At 48.5% G+C, this 27,139-nt stretch overlaps 1 protein-coding gene across 5 annotated transcripts in view; it reads left to right on the top strand.

The window, feature by feature from the left end:
- The window catches only part of LOC139240955 (tensin-2-like), a 344,077-nt gene that overhangs the window by 248,682 nt on the left and 68,256 nt on the right, over nt 1-27,139 (top strand). For all 5 annotated transcript variants that reach the window (XM_070869537.1, XM_070869535.1, XM_070869540.1 and 2 more), the window contains exons 10-13: nt 630-694; nt 6,809-6,892; nt 13,895-14,007; nt 26,630-26,690. In XM_070869537.1, coding sequence (XP_070725638.1) covers nt 630-694; nt 6,809-6,892; nt 13,895-14,007; nt 26,630-26,690 — 323 coding nt within the window. The remainder of the gene's footprint in view (nt 1-629; nt 695-6,808; nt 6,893-13,894; nt 14,008-26,629; nt 26,691-27,139) is intronic.

Genomic DNA, 27,139 nt, shown 5'->3' with positions numbered 1-27,139 from the left:
CCTTGCACACTCGGAGACACACATTTGAACATACCAGCAAATGTGGGAAGCTGCTCTTTAACAATGCATACACTGAGGATATAAAATGTTATCAGAGCAAAGCTTGTAATGTTGCCAAGTTGCAGATTTATTCCCAGCTGGTTCAAAGTCATTTGTTTTTAATGAGTTTAGCAGACTCTTTGGCACTGATTGAAAATTACATCGGTCGTACAGTCCCAAAATGTTGAATACAGGGGGTTTATTTTCTTTCTTACGGGTGCAGTAATACTACACTTCTTTGTTGATGTGACGCGGTATTGGGTGCAGTATAACTCAGGATTTGGGCCCCATTCTTACACTCCAGCACACTAAACCTGAGCACTGGACAACTCCTTTCAAGACTCCATCTTTCACCGTGTTGAGTTCTCACTGTCTGCAGTATAATGTAAGTTCTTATGAGCCAAGGTGCTATTTTAGCTCATACACCAGGCAAAGCTTTGTCCTGAAGAGTGAGCACCACTTGAAACAGCAGTAAAGTGCCGTACAGCTCTGCTATCCCAGCGCCATTCTGTATGATTGAGCCAGAACAGCGCAAGCACTTGACGTCGGCCTGGTTTCACGTCAGTTCTCTTATGTTTGTATCTCAACAGGGCAACAAAGGTCGAACGGGCGTAATCATTGCAGCGTACATGCACTACAGCAAGATTTCTGCAGGGTAAGGTCTTCCAGCCTTGGCGAAAATTGGAAAAGAGTGGCTCTGTGCTATTCTAGGAGACCGCCTTTCACAATCACAAGCCATGAGCGAACTTTGCAGAGCCACATGCAGTCCCTGAAAGGAAGAGTGTGGGCAATTCTGAATTTAAAGATGTCGGGATAGTGAGGTTTTTCCTGCCACACCGAGCCAGGAGCCCTACAACAATTTTTATTCATATAGCGCCTTTAACGTAGTGAAACGTCCCAAGGCACTTCATGGGAGTGTTATGAGACAAAATATTTGACACCGATTCACATACTGAGAAATCAGCGCAGGTGACCAAAAGCTTGGTCAAAGAAGTAGATTTTAAGTAGCGTCTTAAAGGAGGGAAGAGAGTTAGAGAGGCGGAGAGGTTTAGGGAGGGCATTCGAGAGCTTAGGGCCAAGGCAACAGAAGGCACGGCCACCAATGGTTGGGTGATTATAATCAGGGATGCTTAAAAGGGCGGAATTAGAGGAGCGCAGACATCTCGGGAGGGGGAGGGGTTGTGGGGCTGGAGGAGATTACAGAGATAGGGAGGGGCGAGGCCATGGAGGGAATTGAAAACAAGGATGAGAATTTTGAAATCGAGGCGTTGCTTAACAACCCTCCAAGATCTCTGCCCTCCTCCAATTCTGGCCTCTTACGCATCCCCAATTTTAATCACTGCATTTGGGGCCACTGGTGTGATGAAAAGCACCAATGGATGCACCTTAGGGTCAGAATTCCAATCGACAGTGTTCGCATGCGAATGCTTAACACCCTAGTGCTAGATGCCTACATTTTTGGACGCGTTTATTTGTACTGCCAAAATGGCCGCCATGCTCCACCCTTTGTTTCTGATTGGTCCCCTGGAGGAGAAGCCACACCCTGAAGTTTCACTGGAATGTGTAACTGGAACTGCACATCCCAAGGTCTCACTGACTTTGCAAATTGTAACTCGATCCACTTGGACTTCCTGAAGCAACAGAGAACAAAGCTTCCCAGAAGACAGCAAGGGCCAGCCAAAGTGCATTACCCCAGTCCAAGTACATGCCTCCCCCAGCCAAAGTGCCTTACCCCACGCCCACCATAGATGGGGCATTGTGTGCGGATTGTTAACAGGTTTATCGAATATGAAATGAATAGTGACAGTGTCGTGACTTCTGGATATCATCCACTTCAACAATGTCCCTTGTAAGAACGTGATCCGTCTTCCCTGAGTCCCCTCCGCCCCCACCCGTGCCTCTCTCTCTCTCTCTCTCTCCCCCCAGCCTCTCTCTCTCTCTCTCTCTCCCCCCAGCCTCTCTCTCTCTCTCTCTCTCCCCCCAGCCTCTCTCTCTTTCTCTCTCTCCCCCCAGCCTCTCTCTCTCTCCCCCCAGCCTCTCTCTCTCTCCCCCCAGCCTCTCTCTCTCTCTCTCTCCCCAGCCTCTCTCTCTCTCTCTCTCTCCCCCAGTCTCTCTCTCTCTCTCTCTCTCTCTCTCTCCCCCCAGCCTCTCTCTCTCTTTCTCTCTCTCCCCCCAGCCTCTCTCTCTCTCTCTCCCCCCAGCCTCTCTCCTCTCTCTCTCTCTCCCCCCAGCCTCTCTCTCTCTCTCTCTCTCTCTCTCTCTCTCTCTCCCCCAGTCTCTCTCTCTCTCTCTCTCTCTCCCCCCCAGCCTCTCTCTCTCTCCCTCTCTCCCCAGCCTCTCTCTCTCTCTCTCTCTCTCCCCAGCCTCTCTCTCCTCCCCACCAGCCTCTCTCTCTCTCTCTCTCTCCCCCAGTCTCTCTCTCTCTCTCTCTCCCCAGCCTCTCTCTCTCTCTCCCCACAAGCCTCTCTCTCTCTCCCTCTCTCCCCAGCCTCTCTCTCTCTCTCTCTCTCTCTCTCTCTCTCCCCCAGCCTCTCTCTCTCCCTCTCTCTCCCCAGCCTCTCTCTCTCTCCAGCTTCTCTCTCTCTCTCTCTCTCTCTCTCGCCCCCTCTCTGCCCCCCAGCCTCTCTCTCGCTCTCTCCCCCTCTCTGCCCCCCAGCCTCTCTCTCGCTCTCTCTCCCCAGCCTCTCTCTCTCTCTCTCTCTCTCTCCCCCCCAGCCTTTCTCTTTCTCTCTCTCTCTCTCTCTCTCTCTCCACCTCCCCCCAGCCCTCTCTCTCTCTCTCTCTCTCTCTCCCCCCAGCCTCTCTCTCTCTCTCTCTCTCCCTCCCCCCAGCCTCTCTCTCTCTCTCTCCCTCCCCCAGCCTCTCTCTCTTTCTCTCTCCCTCCCCCAGCCTCTCTCTCTCACTCTCTCACCCCCCAGCCTCTCTCTCTTCCCCCCCCCCCCCGCAAGCCTCTCTCTCCCGCCTCCAGCCTCTCTCTCTCTCCCCCCAGCCTCTCTCGCTCTCTCCCCCCCAGCCTCTCTCTCTCTCTCTTCCCCAGCGTCTCTCTCTCTCTCCCCAGCCTCTCTCTCTCTCTCCCCAGCCTCTCTCTCTCTCTCCCCAGCCTCTCTCTCTCTCTCTCCTCTCCCCCCAGCCTCTCTCTCTCTCCCCAGCCTCTCTCTCTCTCCCCAGCCTCTCTCTCTCTCTCCCCAGCCTCTCTCTCTCTCCCCAGCCTCTCTCTCTCTCTCTCTCTCTCCCCAGCCTCTCTCGCTCTCTCTCTTTCCCCAGCCTCTCTCTCTCTCTCTCTCCCTCTCTCCCCAGCCTCTCTCTCTCTCTCCCCAGCTTCTCTCTCTCTCTCTCCCCCTCTCTCCCCCCCAGCCTCTCTCTCTCTCTCCCCCAGCCTTTCTCTCTCTCTCTCTCTCTCTCTCTCCCTCCCCCCCCCCAGCCTCTCTCTCTCAACCCCAGTCTCTCTCTCTCTCCACCCCCCAGCCCCCCTCTCTCTCTCCCCAGCCTCTCTCTCTCTCTCTCTCTCTCTCTCCCTCCCCCCAGCCTCTCTCTCTCTCTCTCTCTCTCCCCCCAGCTTGTCTCTCTTTCTCTCTCCCTCCCCCAGACTCTCTCTCACTCTCTCCCTCCCCCAGCCTCTCTCTTTCTCTCTACCGCCCCCCCACCCTCTCTCTCTTCCGCCCCCCCACCCTCTCTCTCTTCCCCCCCCCCCCGCAAGCCTCTCTCTCTCTCCCCCCCCCCAGCCTCTCTCTCTCTCCCCCCCAGCCTCTCTCGCTCTCTCCCCCCCAGCCTCGCTCTCTCTTCCCCCCCAGCCTCTCTCTTCCCCCCCCCCCCCAGCCCCTCTCTCTCTCTCTCTCTCTCCCCAGCCTCTCTCTCTCTCCCCAGCCTCTTTCTCTCTCTCTCTTTCCCCCCCCCAGCCTCTCTCTCTCTCTCTCTCTCTCTCTCTCTCCCCAGCCTCTCTCTCTCTCCCCCCAGCCTCTCTCTCTCTCGCTCTCTCCCCCCAGCCTCTCTCTCTCTCACTCTCTCTCCCCCCCAGCCTCTCTCTCTCTCCTCAGCCTCTCTCTCTCTCTCTCCCCCAGTCTCTCTCTCTCTCCCCCCCCAGCCTCTCTCTCTCTCCCCCCCAGCCTCTCTCTCTCTCTCCCCCCCAGCCTCGCTCTCTCTTCCCCCCCAGCCTCTCTCTTCCCCCCCCCCCCCCAGCCCCTCTCTCTCTCTCTCTCTCTCCCCAGCCTCTCTCTCTCTCCCCAGCCTCTCTCTCTCTCTCTCTCTCTTTCCCCCCCCCAGCCTCTCTCTCTCTCTCTCTCTCTCTCTCTCTCTCCCCAGCCTCTCTCTCTCTTCCCCCAGCCTCTCTCTCTCTCTCTCTCTCTCCCCCAGTCTCTCTCTCTCTCTCCCCCCAGCCTGTCTCTCTCTCTCTCTCTTCCCCCAGCTTCTCTCTCTCTCTCTCTCTCACCCCCCCAGCCCCTCTTTCTCTCTCCCCCAGCCTCTCTCTCTCTCTCCCTCTCTCTCTCTCTCTCTCTCTCTCTCTCCAGCCTCTCTCTTTCCAGCCTCCCCCCCCCCCCTCCCTCCCTGCTGCCATCGGACACAGGACCGTCGCCATCGGCCACCGCCCCCGCCCGCCCGCCATCAGGCCGGGGGGAGAGAGTTGGAGCCTCAGGTCCTGCTTCTCGGCACCACGCGCATGGAATGATTCGGGTGACGGGGGGGGGGGGGGATCTTGACACGGGGCGGGGCTTGTCACCTGTTGGTCAAACAAGTGCAGTACAGGCAGGGCTGGACAGACGCATGTCTGTCAAAAAAGGTGCAGTACAAATAGTTACATCGTACATTTTTAGGAAGGCGTTGACCCATTAAAAATGAATAAAACTAAGTCCTTCAATGCATAATTTAGACTGAGAGCGAGCAGGATAATTCAACGAAGATTATCCCGTTTGTGGAAGTGAATGGTCCCGATGTGAGAAGATGCATTTGTTTGGGCCTTATCACATTCGCAGGACATCCCAAAGCACTTCGAACATAGAAACATAGAAATTTACAGCGCAGAAGAAGGCCATTTTGGCCCATCGTGTCCGTGCCGGCCGACAAAGAGCCACACGGCCCTCGGTCAGCAGCCCTAAAGGTTACATATAAACCTATGAACAATGACGGAAAGGCAAAGAGCACCCAGTCCAAACAGTCCGCATCACACCACTGCGACACCCCTTGTACTAAAATATTCTACACTCCACCCCAACCGGAGCCATGTGATCTCCTGGGAGAGGCAAAAACCAGATAAATATCCAGGCCCATTTAGGGAGAAAAAATCTGGGAACATTCCTCTCCGACTCATCCAGGTGATCGAAACTAGTCCAGGCGATCACGCTGGCCGTATTCTATTCCCTGCAGTACTTATCATTATATCTGCTCCGTCCAACAAAAGGTCATCCAGTCTAATCCCAATGACCAGCTCTAGGTCCGTAACCCTGCAGGTTACTGCACTTTAAGTGCCCATCCAACCATCTCTTAAAAGTGGTGAGGGTTTCTGCATCCACCACTCTTCCAGGCAGCGAGTTCCAGATCCCCACAACCCTCTGCGTAAAGACGCCCCCCCTCAAATCCCCTCTAAACCTTCCACCAACCACCTTAAAACTATGCCTCCTCGTTATAGACCCCTCCACCAATGGAAATAGACCCTTACTATCCACTATGTCCAGACCCCTCAATATTTTGTACACCTCAATGAGGTCTCCTCTCAACCTCCTCTGTTCCAATGAGAACAAACCCAGCCTATCCAATCTGTCCTCATAGCTAAGATTCTCTATTCCAGGCAGCATCCTAGTAAATCTCCTCTGCACCCTCTCTAGTGCAATCACGTCCTTCCTATAATACGGCGACCAGAACTGCACGCAGTACTCCAGCTGTGGCCTAACCAAAGTATTATACAATTTAAGCATAACCTTCCTGCTCTTATATTCTATGCCTCGGCCAATAAAGGCAAGCATTCCGTATGCCTTCATAACCACCTTATCCACTCAGTTACTTTTAGAAGGCAGTCACTGTAGGCGGATGTCGTTTGCCCACGACCAAAGGCCACAAAGAGCAAATGATCAGTTAATACAAAAGCAAAATACTGTGGATGCTGGAAATCTGAAATAAAAACAGAAAATGCTGGAAACACTAAGTAGGCCAGGTAGCGCCTGTGGAGAGAGAAACCGAGTTAATGGTTCAGGTCGATGACCCTTCGTCAGAACTAGAAAAAGTTAGAGCTATAACAGGTTTTTAAGCAAGTGTCGGGGCAGGGAAAGGTGGGAGGGGAGGAATGAACAAAAGGGAAGGTCTGTGATAGGGTGGAGGCAGGAGAGATTAGAGAGACAAAAAGGGATGATGGTGCGGGGCAAAAGAAGATGGTAATGAAATAAAAAGTTGAGTCTCGAGGAGGTGTAAATGGGAATAGCAGAACCAGCACCAACCGCTGTTGTTGAAAAAAATGGGGGCAGTGGTTATGACCTGAAATTATTGAACTCAATATTGAGTCAGTTAATCTGTTTTTGGTGATGTTGCTTGAGAGATAAATATCAGTCAGACCACCAGGAGACTCCTTGCTCTTTTTTGAACAGCACCACTTTTACGTCCACCTAAACAGGCAGATGGGACCTCGGTTTAACATCCATAAGACGGCACCTTCAACAATGAAGCACCCTCTCCATACTGCATTGGAGTGCCGGCCTGGATGATGTGCTCAAGTCTCTGGAGTGGGGCTCGGACCCACAACCTTCTGAAGTATTACTGTAGTGTAACACACTTTTTTTTAACGTAGGGCTGACCAGGCGCTCAGCACACTTGCCATGAGGAAATTCTGTGAGGACAAAGTGGCTCCGGCGATACAGCCTTCGCAAACCAGGTGAGAGAGCTCATCGTACACCGAAACATATCTGCGCCCAACTGTTTGCGTCAACACCCCAACAATATCCCGCTTGTACTTGAAGCGTTTCTGCGATATGTGTTGGGTTCCCCAGCACTCTGAATATATCCCATTTACACTGCAGGTTGAGATTCAGAACACTGCTGGCAACTGAGAAACAACTTGCTCAAACAAAGCCGCTGCCATTTCGGAATTGTGACTTTAATAAGGGCTGGAATTTCCACCGCCATCCTGCCCCAAGTTGGGTGGGAACAGCAGCAGAAATGGCAGGTAAATGGGGTAGTGAGGCCTACCGCTACCCCTCTGCCCTAACAGAGGACGAGGCCCAGCTTCCCATGCAAACCCCCCACTTCCCATCTGGCCCTTACCACCGATCTCTAGGACTCCTCCTTAGGCTGATGGGAGATGGTAATAAGCCCAGCTTAACAGTGGTAAAGCTCCAATGTCAACTAATGAAGAGATGGACCTATTAGAGGTATCGGGGCTGAAATTCAGGCACACTAGAAAGCTGGCGCACCTAAGATTTTTTACCTGATTTTAGCAGTGGCCTTCGGATTGATTTTCTGTACTTGTAAGTTTTTTTCGTGTCGGACCGGAAGTCGGTCAAAATGGGGGCGGAAGTGCAGCGGTAAGTCCTTCTGAGGGGCGGAAGTTGGGGTGGGATTGAGTCTCCGCCACTGTCACTCAGTGGCGGAGCGGTGGTGACTCACCACGCTGACAGGCCACACACACACACAGGATAAGGTGCATCGACAGAAAAAGCTGTCGGGGACACCGCGCGACGGATCGGCGATTTTTTGAGGTGAATTTGTGGCGGAGTGTTCTGAAGATGCGGGATAGCGGCGGTCGTCAGCAGCGGGGCGCAAGTGGGGACAGGCCAAAAAATCCCCGAGCTGAATTTGTGTCGGGGCGTCCAATGGACTGCAACACAGCGGCCACTCACTCGATACCGCCGCATGGCCGCCACAAAATGGCGGTAACGGGCCTTATCCGGACCCTGAATTTCGGCCCCCTCGTCTCCCACCACTTTGACTACTATGCACCTACTTTTTGTAGGCCTCAGTTTTGGCCAAAGCCTACAAAAACTGTAGCTCCCTTCTGCTTCAGGGCTCTTCTGCCCCTTTAAGGTCCTCTGCTCCCTCTTTGGGTGCTATAGCAGGCAACAACCAAGGGTAAATGGGGCTTTGTATAAGACACACCCTGCTTTATTCTGTTGACCTCATAGGGTGAGGAGGAGGCTCATGTGGAGCATAAACACTGGCACGAATTGGGCCGAATGGCCTGTTTCTTAGTTGTAAATTCGATGTAACTATATAGAGAGCAAATCACAAGATAATTACAAATGAGGAACTCATCCATCCAGGAACAGCCGACAGTCCTCCCATTGCAGCACCCGATTGTTTCTTCAATGGTTCCAGGGTTTTCACCCCCACTGCTCGATCTGGGAGACAACTCCACATGTCGATCACTCTTTGTGTGAAGAGGAACTTCCTGATCTCAGTCCTAACTTTGCCTTTTACTCATTTAAATCTCCAACCAGCGTCAATTTGGCAACATTAAATTTCTCTTCGCTGTTATTCCAGACCAAACAGGAATTCTGTACAGTTAGTGCAAAAAATGCTATAATCGATGTTTTAAGGGTTAACAAACATCTCTTCATCACAGGAGGCATAGCAAGCTCACCCGACTATAGCAGAGGTTCAGAGGTTTTAAGCATACTGTTGGTGTTCTTTTTGTGTAACTGTTGCCGTCCATTTATATGAGTTCAGCGACCAATTTTTATCAGTAGCAAGCTGCTTGAATAGCTTCTAATTTGCTGTCTTTACCTGCTCTGGGATAAGAAGTGTGACCAATGCAATATTTGCAGCTCTTCTGATGTACAGATCAGGCAGGCTTCTAAATTTTAAAATTCTCATCCTTGTTTTCAAATCCCTCCATGGCCCTCGCCCCTCCCTATCTTTGTAACCTTCTCCAGCCCCACAACCCCCCGAGATGTCTGCGCTCCTCTAATTCTGCCCTCTTGTGCATCCCAAATTATAATCGCTCAACCATCGGTGGCTGTGCCTTCAGCTGCCTGGACCCCAAGCTCTGGAACTCCCTCCCTAAACCTCTCCGCCTCTCTCCCTCTCTCTCCTCCTTTAAGACGCTCCTTAAAACCTACCTCTTTGATCAAGCCCTATCCTAATATCTCCTTATGTGGCTAGTCGTCAAAGTTTGTTTGATAACACTCTTATGAGGCGCCTTGGGATGCTTTACTATGTTAAAGGCACTATATAAATGCAAGTTGTTGTCACAAGTTCAATTCCGGGTCTGTGTTCATTCCGTTGACCTCAGCCAGCACAGCAATAAAGACGCAACAATTAGGCCTCAGCAAAATTGATCTCGGTTGGGGAGGGACAAAAGAAACAGCTAGGGTCCCATTCTTGATCGCTAGGCAGTGACCCTTGCTGGAAAGCGCATGTGCGGACGGTGGTGAGAACAGTATTGGGTTTGGCTCTGATGCCCTCCACAAATAGCCCGCTGACCCTCCCCTATCCAGGCTCCATGGCAAGAGTGGCCAGTTGAGTGCGCAGCCATTCCCTCGCCACTGAATCCCAGCCATCAGGGGAGGAGGGGAGAATGGTAGAAAAGCACATCATCCTGGACAACTGACTCTCGAGACAATCGGGAACTTTTTGATCTTTAGAACAGGTGATATCAAATAAAGCCAGGGAGCAAAGAACATAAGATCATAAGAAATAGGAGCAGGAGTAGGCCCTGCGGCCCCTCGAGCCTGCTCCTCCATTCAATGAGATCATGGCTGATCTTCGACCTCAACTCCACTTTCCTGCACTATCCCCGTATCCCTTGATTCCCTTAATATCAAAAATCTATCGATCTCTGTCTTGAATATATTCAACGACTGAGCATCCACAACCCTCTGGGGTAGAGAATTCCAGAGATTCACCACCCTCTGAGTGAAGAAGTTTCTCCTCGCCTCAGTCCTAAATGGCCGACCCCTTATTCTGAGACTGTGACCCCTGGTTCTAGACTCCCCAGCCAGAGGAAACATCCTCCCTGCATCTACCCTGTCAAGCCCTGTAAGAATTTTGTATGTTTCAATGAGATCACCTCTCATTCTTCTAAACTCTAGAGAATATAGGCCTAGTCTACTCAATCTCTCCTCATAGGACAATCCCCCCATCCCAGGAATCAGTCTGGTGAACTTTTGTTGTACTCCCTCAATGACAAGTATATCCTTTCTTAGGTAAGGAGACCAAAACTGTACACAATACTCCAGGTGTGGTCTCACCAGGGCCCTATATAATTGCAGTAAGATGTCGTTACTCTTATACTCAAACCCTCTTGTAAAATAATACTATTGGAGCAGAGTCAAGACTTAATCAACACAAATAGCACAGTATCCTGTGGGGACCTTAGAAAACTGATAGAGGCAGAGCAGTAGATTGAAAGGAAACCTCTCAGAGTGCAGGAGCAGCAGCAACATAAATTAAAGAGTATAGAGATTTGGAGTCACAGCTGACAGGAGCAAAGATACAAAAAATCACCCAAGCTAGACGGAAGCTCTGGCACCGTGGCTCATCTCTTAGTTCAGGTTGAAAAGGCTAATGGAAGCGGTGAAGGATGCTTGTAGCCGTCAGTCCGACTGTCTTGCCGCCGCCGCCTTCTGTGTTTTTCCTTCCCTTGAGGTGGCTGTCAGTCCAAATCTGGAATGCGGTCCACTTCCTGCAACTCTGAGCGGCTGCCAACAACGGACTCATTCCTGACATTGGCTCTCTCTGCGTCTTGAAGGCGACCATCTCTGAACGGGCGAGATACACATGTCGCCGAGAAGAGAATGTTTTAAAAAAATATTAATTCACGGGATGTGGGCGTCGCTGGCAAGGCCAACATTTATTGGAAGGAGCAGCTTGCGGCAGCCCGGCCTAGAAATCGGCGCGGTCCCGGCCCTGCAAGACCATCAGCAGGCCGGGGCCATTGGAGGAAACAGCGTGCGGCGGCATACCACTGCAGGGAGCAGCGCGTGCTGCTGCAGGAGAGCAATGGCTGCGAAGCCAGATCGCTGATTGCAGTGCGGGCAGGCACAGCAGGAGGGGCGAAGGAGTGGCAAGAGTCCATAGAGGGAAGTGATCGGGGCCCAGGAGAGGCGTGAGTCTGGGGCCCAGAAGAGGCGAGGGCCCAGGGGCAGCACGGGGCAGCCCACACTGCGATGTGTGTGTGCGCTCGGTCTGTGCAGCAGAGCTGGTCTCCAGTTGTCCTGGTTAACCCTTGCCACTGGACCAAGACCTAGCTCTGTCAAGCCCGTGTGGTGGCTGGTGTGCAACGACCACCACATGTTAAAAAAATCCACGCACAGGTATCTTTCACCCTTCACGATGTAGTTCAGGACCTGGAATATTAGGTCCTTCATTGAAACACCTGTGAACTCATCCCTTTTTGGCGTGGAAGCAAGTCTTCCTCGCTTCAAGGGACTGCCTATGATGATGATTTATTGCCCGTCCCTAATTTCCCTTAACTGAGTGGCTTGCTGGGCCATTTCAGAGAGCAGTTAAGAGTCAACCACATTGCTGTGGGTCTGGAGTCACATATAGGCCAGACTGGGTAAGGACGGCAGATTTCCTTCCCTGAAGGATATTGGTGAACCAGATGGGTTTTTCCGACAATCCAGTAGTTTCATGGTCACCATTACTGAGGCTGGCTTTTTAGCTCCAGATTTATTTAATAAACTGGTTTTAAATTCCCCCAGCTGCCGTGGTGGGATTTGAACTCACGTCGCCGGATCATTAGTCCAGGCCTCGGGATTACTGGTCCTGTAACATTACCACTATGTTACCGTTCCCCATGGCGGAGTGTTAATGCCGGCCGTTGTCAAAGAAATGGGAGTGCACGGGGGGGAGAGGGGCAAGAAACTGGTTTATCTCCACTCACTTCCCGCCCCTCCCCTCCGAAAGGTGCTGGCTCCTTTCTGGGGTATTATTCTGCGGGTGCTCGCATGCCCCAGTCTTTATTCTATATGTTTGAGCTGAGACAGGCTATTTTTCTGTGGGAGGGGGCGATATTCCAGTTGACATCCTCACCTGACGACCATCATACACTTCTCCTCCAGAAGCCGCTGAATGGCCTCAGTTTGGCTAATTTTCTCAATCGAGTCCCCAGTCCAAAGGCACTGAGACCAATTGACGCACACTACCGCCACCCTGGCTGAGATCAGCAAACACAACACAGATCAGGGATTGAAGCGGAGACCCTCTTGTTCTGTGTGTCTCAGCACCACACTGCAATTACCAACTGAGCCATCAGCAAAGCCATTTCTAATTAATCTAAAATAAGAGAGCACGCAGGACAAGAAACAGGTTTAGGATTCAAGATCAACAACGACAACTTGTATTTATTTAGCGCTTTTAACGTAATGAAACGTCCCAAGGTGCTTCACAGCAGTGTTATCAAACCAAATTTGACACTGAGTCACATAAGGAGAAATTAGCGCAGGTGACCAAAAGCTTGGTCAAAGAGGTAGATTTTAAGGAGTGTCTTAAAGGAAGAAAGAGAGGCTTAGGGAGGGAGTTCCAGAGCTTGGGGCCCAGGCAGTTGAAGGCACGGCCACCAATGGTTGAGTGATTATAATCAGGGATGCTCAGGGGGGCAGAATTAGAGGAGCGCAGACATCTCGGGGGGGTTGTGGGGCTGGAGGAGATTACAGAGATAGGGAGGGGCGAGGGCCATGGAGGGATTTGTAAACAAGGATGAGAATTTTAAAATTGAGCTGTTGCCAGACCAGCAGCCAATGTAGGTCAGTGAGTACAGGGGTGATGTGTGAGTGGGACTCGGTGCGAGTTAGGTCAGGGGTAGTCGAGTTTTGGATGAGCTCAAGTTATGGAGGATAGAATATGGGAGGTCGGCCAGGAAAGCGTTGGAGTAGTCAAGTCTAGAGGTAACAAAAGCATGGATGAGGGCTTGAGGCAGCGGCGAAGCTGGATATTCCTGGACTCTTATTGTCGAAAAGGGAAGGTGCAACGAGACCTGGGTGTCATGGTACATCAGTCATTGAAGGTTGGCATGCAGGTACAGCAGGCGGTTAAGAAAGCAAATGGCATGTTGGCCTTCATAGCGAGGGGATTTGAATACAGGGGCAGGGAGGTGTTGCTACAGTTGTACAGGGCCTTGGTGAGGCCACACCTGGAGTATTGTGTACAGTTTTGGTCTCCTAACTTGAGGAAGGACATTCTTGCTATTGAGGGAGTGCAGCGAAGGTTCACCAGACTGATTCCCGGGATGGCGGGACTGACCTATCAAGAAAGATTGGATCAATTGGGCTTGTATTCACTGGAGTTCAGAAGAATGAGAGGGGACCTCATAGAAACGTTTAAAATTCTGACGGGTTTAGACAGGTTAGATGCAGAAAGAATGTTCCCAATGTTGGGGAAGTCCAGAACCAGGGGTCACAGTCTGAGGATAAGGGGTAAGCCATTTAGGACCGAGATGAGGAGAAACTTCTTCACCCAGAGAGTGGTGAACCTGTGGAATTCTCTACCACAGAAAGTAGTTGAGGCCAATTCACTAAATATATTCAAAAGGGAGTTAGATGAAGTCCTTACTACTCGGGGGATCAAGGGTTATGGCGAGAAAGCAGGAAGGGGGTACTGAAGTTTCATGTTCAGCCATGAACTCATTGAATGGCGGTGCAGGCTAGAAGGGCTGAATGGCCTGCTCCTGCACCTATTTTCTATGTTTCTATGAAAGGTGGGAGCCTAGAACTTCCTGTTACTGACAGCGGGTGAACCGTTAATGTGTTTGAGTGACCTTCCGTTGTCCGTTATTGTAATGCAGGCATTGACCCACTTATTTGAAATGGGTTAACACCTCTGCTAAAATAGTGGACTGAGACACATGAATGGGTTAAGTGCTCATTTTCTCACATCACTAGGCTGGGGTTACCGGGAATTTTCAGATCTCTGACTTTACTGTGTTTTCCTTCCCCAGATACATTTATTACTTCAGCGGCCTGCTATCTGGAGCAATCAAAATGAACAGCATGCCCCTGTTCCTGCACCACGTCATCATCCCTGCTATTCCCAGCTTTGAGCCCCACGGAGGTAACTGCGTTTAGACTGGTTGCACTCAGATCCATTTCTATCCAGTTCCGACATCTGCAGCATTTACTGTTTTTTTTTATTCGCGCATGGGATGGGGGTGTCGCTGGCAAGACCAGCATCTATTGGCCATCCCTAATTGAGTGGTGGTGAGCCAGAGGGCAGTTAAGAGTCAACCACATTGCTGTGGGTCTGGAGTCACATATCGACCAGACTGGGTAAGGACGGCAGATTTCCTTCCCTAAAGGACATGAGTGAACCAGATGGGTTTTTATACAGCAATCTGGTAGTTTCATGATCAGCTCTCTAGAGTGAGGTTTGTGTACGAGCTTTTAATTCCAGATTTATTTAATGAACTGAATTTAAATTCCCCAACTGCCGTAGTGGGATTTGAACTCGTGTCTCCAGATCATTAGTCTAGGCCTCGGGATTACTTGTCCTGTAACATAACCAAGAGATTACTTTCCACTGAGCTTTTCTTCTAGATTGCTACAAAGTGTCTCTTTCGCCTCAGGTGGTTTCTGGCATTGTTTGCCTGTTGGAGTAATGGTAGGGATGGTGGGAGGGTGCAGGGCTGAGGAGGTGGTGAGGGCAGCAGCGGTGACCTGCACAGGGGTGGGAGCCCAGACTGAAAGGTGGGTCCTTCTTGCCAATTTACAGGGCTTTTTTGTTTTATTTATTAATTCACGGGATGTGGGCGTCGCTGGCAAGGCCGGCATTTATTGCCCGTCCCTAATTGCCCCTTGAGAAGGTGGTGGTGAGCCGCCTTCTTGAACCGCTGCAGTCCGTGTGGTGAAGGTGCTCCCACAGTGCTGTTAGGGAGGGAGTTCCAGGATTGTGACCCAGCGACGCTGAAGGAACAGCCGATATATTTCCAAGTTGGGATGGTGTGTGACTCGGAGGGGGACGTGGAGGTGATGGTGTTCCCATGCGCCTGCTGCCCTTGTCCTTCTAGGCGGTAGAGGTCGCAGGTTTGGGAGGTGCTGCCGAAGAAGCCTTGGCGAGTTGTTTTGCAAGCTCCTTGGTGGCCATCAAGCCTCCGATTAGTGGATTGAGGAAGGATTGGAGCTGAAGTTGAGGCTTGGTTTCTAGGCACAGCAGCAACAAAATGGAGTGGCCACCCTCCCCTCCCCCAACACACATCCAAGAAAATGCCATTGCTTTTTCAGCTAGCGGTTGGGCTGGAAGGAGAAGGTGGAGCTGATGTTAATGGGTTGCAGTACTTGCAAAGACATTCGTGCATGTATTCCGCATCTTTCAGAAGGGGTTTCCATGTGTTTGGGATCTCTGAAAAGCATACAATTGGCAACGAGGTCAAGCCAGAATCAAGAAATCAAGGTTTTTTGGCTTAAATATCTTATGGGTGCCCCCTTATTGATTCATTCTGATAATTGTTTGCCTCCTACTTGTTTCTTATAATAATGCCTAAGTACAGTCATTAAACTGAATCACGCTGTCTTATTTGTATATATGCAAATTTGGATAATGCAAATTAATTTACAGGTTCCAAACATCTGCGCGTAAATGCATTTCACTCTACACAGAATGTTTAAGACCTGAAGAGAAGTAGGGAGAAGCTTAATGGCACTGTGCCAAACTGTGTCTGATCTCCAATTCAAAGGCTCCATCTGGACCAAGAGTTTTTGTTTGTCCAATCAGAACTTCAGAATGTTTGTTTAAGGCACCAGATTTTTCCTTATGATTGCTAGCAAGACTAGCCAGTCACAGAGCGAATCATAACGTCTTGTTTGTAACACCCATCCTTCCAGTTGAGTACAGATTGTGGAGAAGGAGAGAAGCAGCCTTGAGTGTTACATCGAGTTATGTAGAATTTACAGCACAGAAACAGGCCATTCAGCCCAACAGGTCCGTGCTCCACACAAGCCTCCTCCTGCCCTACTTCATCCCACCTTAACACCATATCTTTCTATCCCTTTCTCCCTCATGTGTCTCTCTAGTTTTCCCTTCAATGCATCCAATGAATACGATGTGGTAGCGAGTTCCACATTCTCATCACTCCCCGGGTAAAGAAGTTTCTCCTGAATTCCCTTGCTCGTTCTCTCTTCTTCCATGTTCTGTCTACCTTTTTATGCTTTTCTCGGCTCTCGCCCTTTAAGTTTAAAATGGTTTTACTTTTTTTTCTATGTCTGAATGTCCGTTTTGGACGTGAGAACAACCGTAGGCTTTTCTTTGGCTCACAAGTGGCTTCACAGGATGTGACCAGGTCAGTCTTTGATGTGAAAATGACAGTAAAACCAGTAAAGTGATGACTCACCCAGGGCCTCCACACCTCAGCGGTGCCCGGCAGTCGAGATCCGACCATACTACTGCCAGCGTAAGACCTTTGGTGATTTTGTGTCTGGTTTACACTTTCTGGGCAGCCTAGTCAAACCAAAAACAATGGGAACTGTCTGAGGTAACACTAGAGGGTTGGCATCCTGAGCATAAACCACCTCTGCAACCCCCTCCCCCACACCCTCAAATCACGTGACTCTCCACGCAGCAACTTCAAAGTCCATTTTCAGTGGTGACGACATCAAAAGCATGTTTGCACTGGCAGACACTAAAAACAAGATAAATACAAGTTCGCAAAGGGAAAACAAATGTCAGCAGAAACCCATGAATGAAGCTGCTTCATACCCTGTTTATACCATGAGCCCTGCCTTTGGACGCAGACTTTTTACGAATGGCACGGTTCAAGAAGGTGGCCCACCACCACCACCTCAAGGGCAACAAGGGATGGGCAATAAATGCCGGCCTTGCCAGCGGCGCCCACAGCCCGAGCATGAATATTACAAAGACTGCTACCGGAAGCCGGGAACAGCACCTCGCGAGATGGTTGTGTTTCCTGGCTCAGGCGGCAAGGTTGCCGAGCATAAATGGACGCCTGCGGGAGCGCCCGCCTCCAGGTCGCCATGCTGTATTGGGCGGGGGTGGAGCCAGGCTCTCTTTTCCCATTGCCGGCACCTACGAACCTTCTTCCAACCATTGGGCAACGATGGGTTCGCAGCCTGCATTGTAACATCACAAGTGCGACCCTTGAGTGACTCCGCACACACAGCTGTCCCCCGTGTTACCTGCTGCACTCAGGACTCTGACCCGCAGTGCAGGTTGTTCCACAATATGAATCGAGCGACGATGGTTCTTCTGGCAAAGGCCAACGGCAGTTTGTGACCGAGTCAGAAGATAAGGGCACGCGCTGAATGATTGGGGTTTCCGACCCTTCATTGACCAGAACAGCCCATTCGCTTAGATTGGCTCGAGTGTGGGCTCGTAATGCGCAGAGTCACAGAATGAGGCAGGTTGGATTCCTGCCTAACTGAGTTCCCAATCTGGAAAAGATGCCAGGCAGAAGCTGCGGGAGAGAAGCATCTGAAGGGAAGGACTCTAAGCGACCCCTAGCACCGACTGACAGCTGGTACTATGGGCATTTGCATCTGCCTGGGAGTGAGCTAAGGCACAGCCTCCTGCCAAGGCCAGTTAGATGGCAGCGATGCCAAGGCCAGTCCATTATTAAGGAAGCAATAGCGAGACATTTGGAAAAGCATAATTCAGTCAAGCAGAGTCAGCATGGCTTTATGAAAGGGAAATCATGTTTGACAAATTTGCTGGAGTTCTTTGAGGATGTAACGAGCAGAGTGGATAAGGGGGAACCAGTGGATGTGGTGCATTTGGATTTCCAGAATGCATTCGATAAGGTGCCACATAAAAGGTTACTGCACAAGATAAAAGTTCATGGGGTTGGGGGTAATATATTAGCATGGATAGAGGATTGGCTAACTAATAGAAAACAGAGAGTCGGGATAAATGGGTCATTTTCCGGTTGGCAAACAGTGACTAGTGGAGTGCCGCAGGGATCGGTGCTGGGGCCTCATTTACAATCTATATTAAAATGTGAGGTTATCCACTTTGGCAGAAATAATAGAAAAGCAAATTATAATTTAAATGGAGAAAAATTATAAAGCACTGCAGTACAGAGGAACCTGAAGGTCCTTGTACATGAAACACAAAAAGTTAGTATGCAGGTACAGCAAGTAATCAGGAAGGCAAATGGAATGTTGGCCTTTATTGCAAGGGGAATAGAGTATAAAAGTAGGGAAGTCCTGCTACAACTGTACAGGGTATTGGTGAGGCCACACCTGGAGTACTGCATGCAGTTTTGGTCTCCGTATTTAAGGAAGGATATACTTGCATTGGAGGCTGTTCAGAGAAGGTTCACTGGGTTGATTCCGGAGATGAGTGGGTTGACTTATGAAGATAGGTTGAGTAGGTTGGGCCTATACTCATTGGAGTTCAGAAGAATGAGAGGTGATCTTATCAAAACATATAAGATAATGAGGGGGCTCGACAAGGTGGGTGCAGAGAGGATATTTCCACTCATAGGGGAAACTAAAACTAGGGGACATAGTCTCAGAATAAGGGGCCACCCATTTAAAACTGAGATGAGGAGGAATTTCTTCTCTCAGAGGGTTATAAATCTGTGGAATTCTCTGCCCCAGAGAGCTGTGGAGGCTGGGTCATTGAATATATTTAAGGCAGAGATAGACAGATTTTTGAGCGATAAGGGAGTAAAGGGTTATGGGGAGCGGGCAGGGAAGTGGAGCTGAGTCCATGATCAGATCAGCCATGATCTCATTGAGTGGTGGAGCAGGCTCGAGGGGCCAGGTGGCCTACTCCTGCTCCTATTTCTTATGTGAGATGACAGTGATGCCAAGGCCAGTTAGATGGAAGATGAATTTGGAAGAAGAAAAATGACGTGAAAAGTATTAAACTCCGATGAGTTAATTGTGGATTTCACGCAGTCAATGCAAATTTCTTCAGAAAAATCCCTCCCATCAGCCTTTGCAGCACAAGAAGACTGCTCCTAATATGGCAACAACAGATACAGTTTAGCTACCTTTAAACAATCTCTCTGGAATATATTCTTCATAGTAATGTGGTATGGAGTTCAGCATAATCCTTGACATTTAATAACTCCTCCTTTAATACATACCACAGGACCACTGCCATCAAGCTCTCCACAACGAGATAAGGAATTTAAACGTCTTGCAATATTTTAGTGCTGATTGACGATATTGACAATGATATTGTGCAGTGCAATATTCATATACTTTGGGAAACAGAAAGTGGCTCTGCATTTAAACCTTCTGCAGCATCAAACCCTTCAGCTTGTTGTCTCTGTGTTTATTCAGCTCACGAGAACTATTTAAAATCTCATAACCTCCTGAACTCTGGAAAATTCCTTTTTTTGGGTTTTCACTTCACAAGCCAGAGAGGCTCACGGCAGGGTCAACCTCACTGTACTCTGAAACATAGGCATCATTTTATGATGATTCCACTCTGCACTCACTACGCACTTCTGCTCGCACATCCACAGAGCTCACACCTTCCCATCCTTTCCCTGTGCAATGGCTGAATCGCTACAACTTCATCTCCTCCACGCCCGTCAGTGGGGCAATAAAAATCTTATTTCTTCCCATTCTTCTTCAGGGCTCTCAAGTCGCACCAACATGCCTCTTACTTTTGATGGTTCCACCCTGAGACCTTCATCAATTGACATTCTTGGCGGTTAAATATTTGAAGCAAAGGAAGATACAGAGCTACGGGGCAGTGGGTTTAGTTTTGGATTGCTTGAGCAAAGAGCCAGCATGGACACGATGGGCTGAATGGCCTCCTTCTGTACTGTAAACTTATATAGTTTCGCCATCACTTTTGGTCCCAAATGGAGCTCACCCTTTTTCCCTTGCTAAAGCTGCCTCTCTCATGCCAAGTACTCCTCCTTCTACAAGAACTCTTCATAAAGCCCAAGTCTGTCAAATGCTGCTCTGGTACCCGGCGAGGCTCTTCGAATACCTCCCTCACACTCTCGGACAGGATACAAGAAAAAGATTATTGCCTGATAGCCAATTCCTCTCTCACTTCCAACTTCTCTTTTTCTCTCTCTCTCTCTCTCTCTCCAAACCTATCTTTCCTTCCTTTCTCTATTTTGGCACAATGGTCAATGCTTCTCTCAACTATGAAGAAAGATCTCTTAGCTATGAGGAAAGATTGGATAGGCTGGGTTTGTTTTCTTTGGAACAGAGGAGGCTGAGGGGTGACCTGATTGAGGTGTATAAAATTATGAGGGGCCTGGTAGAGTGGATAGGATTTCCCTTGGCAGAGAGGTCAATAACCATATGCATAGATTTAAAGTAATTGGTAGTAGGATTAGAGGGGATTTGAGGAGAACTGTTTTCACCCAGAGGGTTGTGGGGGTCTGGAACTCACTGCCTGAAAGGGTGGTAGAGGCAGAGACCCTCACCACATTTAAATGCTATGATTCTATGATTCAACTTTCCTTTCCTGTTTCTCCTAAGCCCCAAACACACCGTCCTACACATCCTGTCTCAACAACAACAACTTGCATTTCTATAGCACCTTTAACGTAGTAAAACGTCCCAAGGCGCTTTACAGGAACGTTATCAAACTAAATTTGACACCGAGCCACATAAGGCGATATTAGGACAGATGACCAAAAGTTTGGTCAAAGAGGTAGGTTTTAAGGAGGGTCTAAAGGAGGAGAGAGAGGTAGCGAGGCAGAGAGGTTTAGGGAGAGAGTTTCAGAGCTTGAGGCCTCGGCAGCTGATGGCACGGGCACCAATGGTGAAACGATTAAAATCGGGGATGCTCAAGAGGCCAGAATTGGAGGTCTCCAACCTACATCCTCACTCTGTTGAACTCAAGACATAGCCTCCTATAGAATCATAGAAATTTACGGCACAGAAGGAGGCCCATCAGCCAACAAGAGCTATTCAGCCTAATCCCACTTTCCAGCTCTTGGTCCGTAGCCCTGTAGGTTACGGCACTTCAGGTGCATATCCAAGTACTTTTTAAATGTGGTGAGGGTTTCTGCCTCTACCACCCTATTCTAACTCATTCCTCGGACCTCAAAAGTGTAGAACTCCTCACCTCCCTCAGTTTTCCCTGCCTCCTATAACATCCAGGCTTGGTATCACCTCACCATTCCTTCTCAATTTACCTCATTTTCCCTCTTACTCTTTATTTGGCTCTTCACCCAGGAATCTCAATTTTATTTTGAAAAAAATCCTCTATGATTCCTTTGAAGTATTTGACATTTAGACTGAATTCAATGCCCCCACTGTGTGCAGCCGACCCTCCCCAAAGTCAGCACATGTGCAACGTAGCATCAAATTACATGTGAAAATATACCAATGGGCTAAGAGTGTAAATCGGAACAGCAGGGATCCAAAATGAGACCCTGTGCACCAGCCAGTTTAACATCATCGAGCTCCCAAGCCACTTTTAAAGTAATTAGATCAGGAAATGGCCGAGCTCCTCACACTGATCCAACAACAGAGAGGTTCAGTGCGGCCATGAAACAGCTGCATGTCTGGAAGGGATCTACGTTTACAGCTGTATCCTAAACAAGGCAGAGCATTCACACCAGGCTAGTTGACGACATTGTTTAATGGTTGGCCTTCAGAGTTTCTGTGCATCAGAGCGAGTTGTGATGTAAAGCAGGCTGCAAGTTCTGGAATTAAATTTTTCTTCCAAACACTGAGCATTTTGCAATCGAACCTAAGGCATGTAGGAAAGAGGAAGCGTTGGCACGGTAATCTGTCATCCAGATCACCAACCCATTCCCGTAAAAAGAAAAGAAAGACTTGCATTTCTGCAGCGTGTTTCACCACCACCGGACGTCCCAAAGCGCTTTACAGCCAATGAAGTACTTTTGGAATGTAGTCATTGTTGTAATGTGGGAAACGCGGCAGCCAATTTGTGCACAGCAAGCTCCCACAAACAGCAATGTGATTTTAAGGGGAAGCTAGATAAGCACATGAGGGAGAAAGGAATAGAAGATTATGCTGATAGAGTTAGAACATAAGAATATAAGAAATAGGAGCAGGAGTAGGCCATACGGCCCCTTGAGCCTGCTCCGCCATTTAATACGATCATGGCTGATCTGATCATGGACTCAGGTCCACTTCCCTGCCTGCTCTCTATAACCTCTTATTCTTTATCGTTTAAAAAACTGTCTATCTCGGTCTTAAATTTATTCAATGTCCCAGCTTCCATAGCTCTCTGAGGCAGCGAATTCCACAGATTTACAACCCTCGACGAGAAGATATTTCTCCTCATCTCCGTTTTAAATGGGCGGCCCCTTATTCTAAGATTATGGCCCCTGGTTCTAGTCTCCCCTATCAGTGGAAACATCCTCTCTACATCCACTTTGACAAGCCCCCTCATAATCTTATACGTTTCAATAAGATCACCTCCCATTCTTCTGAATTCCAATGAGTAGAGGCCCAACCTACTCAACCTTTCCTCATAAGTCAACCCCCTCATCTCCAGAATCAACCTGGTGAACCTTCTCTGAACTGCCTCCACAGCAAGTATATCCTTTCGTAAATATGGAAACCAAAACTGCACGCAATATTCCAGGTGTGGCCTCACCAATACCCTGTATAACTGTAGCAAGACTTCGCTGCTTTTATACTCCATCCCCTTTGCAATAAAGGCCAAGATTCCATTGGCCTTCCTGATCACTTGCTGTACCTGCATGCTATCCTTTTGTGTTTCATGCACAAGTACCCCCAGGCCCCGCTGTACTGCAGCACTTTGCAATCTTTCTCCATTTAAATAATAACTTGCTCTTTGATTTTGTTTTCTGCCAAAGTGCATGACCTCACACTTTCCAACATTATACTCTATCTGCCAAATTTTTGCCCACTCACTTAGCCTGGCTATGTCCTTTTGCAGATTTTTTGTATCCTCCTCACACATTACTTTTCCTCCCCTCTTTGTATCGTCAGCAAACTTGGCTATGTTCACTCAGTCCCTTCTTCCACGTCGTTAATATAGATTGTAAATAGTTGGGGTCCCAGCACTGATCTCTACGGCACCCCACTAGTTACTGATTGCCAATCAGAGAATGAGCCATTTATCCCGACTCTCTGTTCTCTGTTAGTTAGCCAATCCTCTATCCATGCTAATATATTACTCCCAACCCCGTGAACTTTTATCTTGTGCAGTCACCTTTTATGTGGCACCTTGTCAAATGCCTTCTGGAAGTCCAAATACACCACATCCACTGGTTCCCCTTTATCCACCTTGTCCGTTACATCCTCAAAGAACTCCAGCAAATTTGTCAAACATGATTTCCCCTTCATAAATCCATGCTGACTCTGCCTGACTAAATTTTGCTTTTCCAAATGTCCTGCTACTGCTTCTTTAATAATGGACTCCAACATTTTCCCAACCACAGATGTTAGGCTAACTGGTCTATAGTTTCCTGCTTTTTGTCTGCCTTTTTTAAATAGGGGTGTTACATTTGCAGTTTTCCAATTTGCTGGGACCTCCCCAGAGTCCAGGGAATTTTGGTAAATTACAACCAATGCATCCACTATCCCTGCCGCTACTTCTCTTAAGACCCTAGGATGCAAGCCATCAGGTCCAGGGGATTTATCTGCCTTTAGTCCCATTATCTTACTGAGCACCGCCTCCTTAGTGATTGTGATTGTGTTAAGTTCCTCCCCCCATAGCCCCTAGACTATCCACTGTTGGAATATTATTAATGTACTCTACCGTAAAGACTGATACAAAATACTTACTCAGAGTTTCTGCCATCTCCATGTTCCCCATCACTAATTCCCCGGTCTCGTCCTCTAAGGGACCAACATTTACTCCAGCCACGCTTTTCCTTTTTATATACCTATCTGAGTATACCTACTCTTGCTATCTTTTTTTATATTTTGTGCTAGTTCACTTTCATAGTCTATCTTCCCTTTCTTAATCATTTTTTTAGTCATTCTTAGCGGTGAGAGGAAGAGGGGTGGGAGGAGGCTCATGTGGAGCATAAACACCGGCACAGACCAGTTTGGCCGAATGGCCTGTTTCTGGGCTGTGCATTCTATGTAACTGCTGGCAATGTTGACTTTTTACAGACAGGCAAAAAATGTAGTTGGCAATATCAGGAAAAGCTCTTGGAGAGATTTCTGCTCAACTCCGCAAGGTAATCGAGCTGCAGGAGACCATGGATAGCCATCACTTATCATCAAGCTAACTTAACCAAGCCGCAAAGCCCACTGCCCCCAAATGTTTTCCTCTCTCATGAACGTCTACAGTCCCCTCTTAATGGACTGAATTGCACCCACACTTGTGAGGTATGAAAGCAGCTTGTGGGGATGAATTTAAATAAGACCAAAAACAAGTCTGTCCTTGACGTGGTCTTGACAACGGGAAGGCACGCGTGATTATTGCACTGGGAAGCATCCTCTACACGCACCCTTCCATCATCGCACCAAATCTCCGTATAAAACAGAGTGTTTACGATGGTTCCTGTTTTGGCCCTGGGCCTGTGCTAACATTGGCTCGAATAGCGACCACACCATCTGTTGGCCAGCAGGTTCACTTTGCCTTTGCTGTTTATCCCACACCGGATTTTGCACCCGATATGGGCAGCCTCTGTTACTCAGCCCACAGAGAGCTGTAGTAGTAGGAGCCCTCCCTGTCCAAAAACAACACGAGATAAGGATTTTCCATTTTCTCAGACTGTATCCTGAACAATTTGTTCTCATCGTGTTTTCTCATATTGAACCAGCACTTTTTGCATGATTTCATCGCACTATTCCCCACACCCCCCCACCCCCCAAACCACCATCTCCTCCTCTTATCCCTCTGCTAAAGGCACTGACAGACGCCAGAGAATGAGTCCTTTGGTACCTCATCCAAATGACCGATTGGAAACAAAAAGCATTTCTAGAACGCCTTTCAAGAGAGGAACCTCCCAAAGCACTTTACAGCCAATGAAGTATTTTTTGAAGTGTAGTCACAGCAACAACTTGTATCTATATAGCGCCTTTAACATAGTAAAACGTCCCAAGGCACTTCACAGGAGTGTTATAAGACAAAATAAATTGACACCAAGCCAAAGATGGGAGGAAAAGCAATGTATGAGGAGGACACAAAAAATCTGCAAAAGGACATTGACAGGCTAAGTGAGTGGGCAACAATTTGGCAGATGGAGTATAATGTTGGAAAGTGTGAGGTTATCCACTTTGGCAGAAAAAAAATCAAAAAGCAAGTTATTATTTAAATGGAGAAAGATTGCAAAGTGCTGCAGTACAGTGGGACCTGGGGGTACTGGTGCATGAAACACAAAAGGTTAGTATGCAGGTACAGCAAGTGATCAGGAAGGCCAATGGAATCTTGGCCTTTATTGCAAAAGGGATGGAGTATAAAAGCAGGGAAGTCTTGCTACAGCTGTATAAGGTATTGGTGAGGCCGCACCTGGAATACTGCGTGCAGTTTTGGTTTCCATATTTACGAAAGGATATACATTCTTTGGAAGCAGTTCAGAGAATGTTCACTAGGTTGATTCCAGAGATGAGGGATTGACTTATGAGGAAAGGTTGAGTAGGTTGGGCCTCTACTCATTGGAATTCAGATGAATGAGAGGTGATCTTATCGAAACGTATAAGATTATGAGGGGGCTTGACAAGGTGGATGCAGAGAGGATGTTTCCACTGATAGGGAGACTAGAACTAGGGGGTATAATCTTAGAATAAGGGGCCACCCATTTAAAACTGAGATGAGGAGGAATTTCTTCTCTCAGAAGGTTGTAAATCTATGGAATTCGCTGCCTCAGAGAGCTGTGGAAGCTGGGACATTGAATAAATTTAAGATAGAAATAGACAGTTTCTTAACCGATAAGGGAATAAAGGGTTATGGGGAGTGGGCAGGGAAGTGAACCTGAGTCCATGATTAGAGCAGCCATGACCGTATTAAATGGCGGAGCAGGCTCGAGGGGCCGTATGGCCTAATCCTGCTCCTATTTCTTATGTTCTTATGATAAGGAGAACTGAGCAGGGATGCTCAAGAGGGCAGAATTAGAGGAGCGCAGATATCTCAGGGGTGGGGGAGGGGGGTTGTGAGGCTGGAGGAGATTACAGAGATAGGGAGGGGTGAGGCCATGGAGGGATTTGTAAACAAGGATGAGAATTTTGAAATCGAGACGTTGCTTAACCGGAAGCCAATCTAGGTCAGTGAGCACAGGGGTGATGGGTGAGCGGGATTTGGTGTGAGTTAGGACATGGGCAGCCGAGTTTTGGATCACTTCTAGTTTCGGTCGGGTGGAATGTGGGAGGCCAGATAGGAGTGTGTTGGAATCACTGTTGTAATGAAGGAAACATGGCCACCAATTTGTGCACAGCAAGTTTCTGTGCTGTGATTACTATGTAAAACTATCTAATATAAACAGGTAGGCAGCCGAGCTTCTAATGTTCCAAATATATTCGCCAACTATTTTGTCAGGTAATGGATTGGTCTGAATTTCATCTTGAGGAACATTTGACCTGTTGCACTTGCTCCTACCGGGGAGTCGGGCAACCATCCACAAATAAATCCGACTGCTGGCTGTCCACAGCTAACGTGCATTCAGTTTATGGTGTGGCTGGATTGTGCGGAGGCCTTGGTTTCCTCCTCCTGTGCCTTGTGCAGTAGCTGGGCTCGCCGCTCCAAGTTCTTTCCTATCTGTTTGGTTGTTTTGCTTATCTTTAAAGCCGAAATGTTGACTCTTGTTTGACCAGCACAGATTGGAGATCAATGGATTTCTGCTTAATTACAGGATACCACCCGTTCCTGAAGATTTATCAGTCGATGCAACTCGTCTACACATCAGGAATCTAGTAAGTGCCCTGTTTGTTTATGCACACTGCAGACAGGAAATGCTCAGAGAGACATTTCACTTACAACGAGGAGAAAATCTCGCAAGCTTTTTAAAAAAAAAATCATGTCGAGTTGTTTTCCTTGGTTTATGTGGATTTTGTCTCAAAAGTATCTTAAATCTACCACAACTGCCCCCTGATCCAGAATTTACTGAGCAATTATGTGTCTTATTACAGCAAACTGTTTCACAAGAACATAAGAATTAGGAGCAGGAGTAGGCCATTCGGCCCCTCGAGCCTGCCTCGCCATTCAATAAGATCAAGGCTGATCTACTACCTCAACTCCACTTTCCTGCCCTATCCCCATATCCCTTGATTCCCTTAATATCCAAAAATCTATCTATCTCAGCCTTGAGTATACTCAATGACTGAGCTTCTACAGCCCTCTGGGGTGGAGAATTCCAAAGATT

Source organism: Pristiophorus japonicus, chromosome X (assembly GCF_044704955.1).
Source record: "Pristiophorus japonicus isolate sPriJap1 chromosome X, sPriJap1.hap1, whole genome shotgun sequence".
Lineage (NCBI taxonomy): Eukaryota > Metazoa > Chordata > Chondrichthyes > Pristiophoridae > Pristiophorus > Pristiophorus japonicus.
Note: the sequence above shows the minus strand (reverse complement) of the source record. Positions and strands in the feature narration are given on the sequence as shown.